Genomic DNA, 4,096 nt, shown 5'->3' on the forward strand with positions numbered 1-4,096 from the left:
ATCACCTGGAAATAAGAATTGTTGTGTTTTTATTACCTTAGAATGAGCTGAAGTCCTCTTCTATGGAGAATGTTGACAAATCAAACACTGCCTCTAGATGTGGCCTTTTGTGAATTTCAAGGCCACTGTAGTTTATCCTATATGCTTGGAAGGTGAGCAGTATTCAGTTGGTTTCAATCTGCAACTTCAGTGCTAGATACCAATGAATCCTACACACTGGCCTTTCAGGATTAATAAAGACAATCAATCACTAATATTTTTGTCAAACTCTTCCAGTATAAATGCAGAAATATTTGGCTATACGTCTCATATAGTGTAATAGATTTTTATTTTAGTTTACAACATATGAATATAGAGGTGTGTATGTCATCTGCATACAACTTGATATTTAAAGAAAGAAAGTCAAAGCAGTCTGCAAACTCCTTCCATATTTATCTTTATCTTTGCCAAATTGCGTTATATGATGATGATTCCCCTACATTGATGCCTGTAATGTAGTTTCATTCTTCCTCAGGAGCTACAAGGCCTGGTGTTGGGGTTGCGTGAGGACCTGGTGGCGTTACGGACGTCTGCCGATCACATGGAGGAGAAGCTAAAAGCTGAGATTCTGTTTCTGAAGGAGCAGATCCAGGCAGAGCAGTGTCTGAAGGAGAACCTGGAGGACACTCTGCAGCTAGAGATCGAAGGCTGTAAGGAGGAGATAGGTGAGACTCAGTCACTCTCAGCGTTTCGTCGTTTACTAACCATTGATCAGCTATACGGTAGATAACTAACCAATCATTTTTCAACTCACAACTTGTGTGGGGATGTAGCCAGCACAGACAGCCTATTTTTCCTTTTCTGGATTTTTTTCTTTACGTTCTCCTCTGTTTCTGCTTTTGTTTCTTCTCCATTGATCACTCTCATTCAGACATCTTGGAAGGTATGACAAACGCTTTGAACAAGCCCACTTTAACTGCTTGTATGTATGTGTTGATGGTGTAGCTGTCAGACTAATAACTGTAGTGACCCTACAACATAGTGCTTTCCCTCACACGTTTTTGGAAATACTAAAATGTGCATCAATAGTAATTATATCAAGGATGTTTGTATATCCTTTTGATAAGTAACACTGTTGGACAGCTTAAAATAATTTGTGTGCACTCAGTCTAAATTTTTACAATTGTGTTGTTTACTGACTACAGTCACTTGTTTGGAGCTTTAGCTTGCTGGTCACCTTTTCAAAGTGTGATTTGGTGTCAAAGTCTTCTCTGTTTGTGATTAATTGTTCTGTCTGGTCTAACATTAACATGACGTTTAAACTAGGGCTGCAGTGACAATTCTTTTTTACATTTATTTTAATCAAATAATAACTTTACCTGTGAAATGTCAGTGGTCGGAGATCCCTGGGATCAGCAGGTCTCAAAAAAGCCTTAAAAAAGAATCGAATTCAGTTTTCTGTAAAGATGTGAGGTTATTTAATTAATATTTAAAGGTCATTTTACACCGCAGGGTTATATAATGAAATTCAAAATGCCTTAGGAGGTATTAAAATTAGGGAACATCTTACTTTTAATTTACAAAAATCTTGTATGTATTATTTTCTCTTGCTTGCTGTAGGCAGTAATGTTAGTTATAAAATGTCTTTGTATCCTCTTGTTGGCTGCCAAGAGACACATTTATTAACTAAAAGTGATATTATTGCTCACATAAAGTGCATGTTAAACATGTTTGGATTACTGAAAGGTTCATCTTCATATTTAATGCTAAAACATGAGCATTGACACCTGACAGATCTACTGGAGACACAGACAGGACTTTGATACCACTTCTCTTAAACTTTTAAGTGGCCAGTGAGCTGAAAAAATCAATGTGTATTAAATGTATTAAATGTTTCATGTTTCTTTCAAAGTGTTGTTTGTGTTTTAGTTCAACCCTGGCTTGAAGGATATGTTCATCTATTAGCTTTTAGGTTTTGTCGTGTAGATTCTCTTACTGTCTGTTTCACACAAGGCAAACAAACACAGCAGCTTTCAGCAAAGCAGCTTTCCCATCATTAAAGCTGCATTATTGAGGAACTGCCAAGTAATTTTCAAGGGACCACGTAATGAATCCAGAAAGAATATATGGGCTTTGAGATTCAAATAAGCACTGTGTACAGTATGATGCTCTAATGATGTCTCCTTCCCGCAGCATCTTTCTCCAGTCTGAAGACAGAGCTGGAGCGAATAAAGGCAGAGAAGGAACAGGTACTCTTTAATAACCTGCAGTATTACACCTTAGTGAGGAAACCGTCACGTACAGACTCATTTTGTCGAAAGACTGTTAAGACACTTCGATTGTATCTAGAGATTTCACAATCAAGTTGTTTTGCCCAATATTTTTACATTAACAACGGGTCAAATGATTACATGTAGCTTAAAAAGGGTCGATCGTAGTGATGATTCCACATAAAAGTATCGCCTGACTCAGCTCTACGAAGCCGTTTAGCTTCTTTAAGCTCATTGTTTTAGTTTTATGGCCCCCAAATGTCCCTATGTTTTCACAGGAGGCAGCTGTTTTTAGTAAAAAAATGTCAACTTTAGCGTTAAATACTAAATGGACTGCCCTTGTAGCACCTTTCTAGTCTATAAAATAAATAAGTAAATAAATAGATAAAAATATATAGGACATAATATGTTGTGAAAGTATATTAAAACATTTGTTTACCCAATAAAAAACCCAGTGTCACTGTAACTGATGATGATGATAATAATTGAGTCATACTGTATACTGTTATATCATGAAACTGTGATTTTATTGGTTATTGTACAGGAAAAATATCACATCATTGCAACTAGTGCAATTCAATAGTACGTAGTAAAATTAGATTTCAGACACAACATTATTTTACCTCATTGCTAAAAGATGTAGAGTAGCTAACTGTAATTTTCAGATCTTTTAAAATGCGACTCAATTCATTGTGGGATTTTTAACAGAAACTTACATGTTTGAATGAATTTTTTGTGGCATTGTGTAAATGTCTGAGGGCACTATATAGAGCAAGATTTCACACTTAGAATAAAACGTACAGTAAACATAGTGCACTAAATAGTAAATAGAGAGTGATTTTGGACACAGCTAAACAAAATTAGCGACTAGCCTGTGAACATAGCAAAGTATTTATCAGCTACAGAGCCAGATATTTCCTTTAGGAGTTTTTGGAAACCACAAATTCAAGAAGAATAGTGAATATTTGACTCAGAAATACAAAAACAAGACTCCAAATGAATGATAATGCTGCTCTGTGCCTGCTGGATGTGCAAAGTGGCAACTGTATGCTAACACATTCTACATAACAATATAAGGTGATACATTAATAAGTCAAATATTGCTTGTTCTGCCCCCTAGTGACCAAAAAAATCAACAAATGCAGCTTTAATATTGACAATCTGCCACAGTTTGTTTTTGATGCTACCACTGGGGGGCAGCAAAGTTGGACATTTTCAAATCATGCTGGCTCCTGACCATATAGATCGGTTCATCCCCTAAACAACACTGCTGTAATAATCTCTTCTTTATTTGATTTGCAGTGCCTTTGTGTGTTATTGATATATACTCCTACAATGTCTGTCGTTGATTTAGTTGCAGAGCAGTCTGGCGGAGAAGACTGAAACACTGGAGAGCCTCCAGGGCCTGAGGATCACGCTGGAGCATCAGCTCAAAGAGCTCACCACTGCAAAGGTGAGACACATTTACCTGTAGGCCTCACACACTAAAGTCTACTCAAAATGTGAGCGTAGCAGATCCTTCAAGAGGTTCAGTGTATAATACTTCCTTATGTAAAATTAAAGAGCTGCTGGATGAAGTTGAGGCAGTGTTCTCTGAATGCAAGAGAGAGCCTGTATATACAGTATGTAAATATTTTACAGCTTTTTAGGAAATCCAAAGCTGCTTGTGAACTGCTGTGATGACACTAAACTATTCATTCAGCCAGTAATGTGCAGTCTACATAATTTTAAATTATTCAGTAATGTTTCAGTTAAATATTTATTTCAGTTCATCTGTAATGTTGAAGTTGCAGTTTATTGGCTCCATTTAGCCTTTCTAATTGACTTCATCTGTGTGTGTGTGTGTG

The 4,096-nt window shown here is 36.5% G+C and overlaps 1 protein-coding gene across 3 annotated transcripts in view; it reads left to right on the forward strand.

Moving 5' to 3' along the window:
- rabep1 (rabaptin, RAB GTPase binding effector protein 1) overlaps positions 1 to 4,096 on the forward strand; it is a gene marked incomplete at its 5' end in the record, with an annotated part of 25,119 nt that overhangs the window by 17,559 nt on the left and 3,464 nt on the right. For 2 of the 3 annotated variants that reach the window (XM_035666374.1, XM_035666376.1), the window contains 4 exon segments: positions 515 to 704; positions 911 to 922; positions 2,173 to 2,228; positions 3,604 to 3,702. In XM_035666374.1, coding sequence (XP_035522267.1) covers positions 515 to 704; positions 911 to 922; positions 2,173 to 2,228; positions 3,604 to 3,702 — 357 coding nt within the window. 3 annotated transcript variants of the gene reach the window in all.

This window comes from Morone saxatilis, unplaced genomic scaffold (assembly GCF_004916995.1).
Source record: "Morone saxatilis isolate NCDOM2014 unplaced genomic scaffold, NCSU_SB_2.0 Contig20, whole genome shotgun sequence".
NCBI classification, from domain to species: Eukaryota; Metazoa; Chordata; class Actinopteri; family Moronidae; genus Morone; species Morone saxatilis.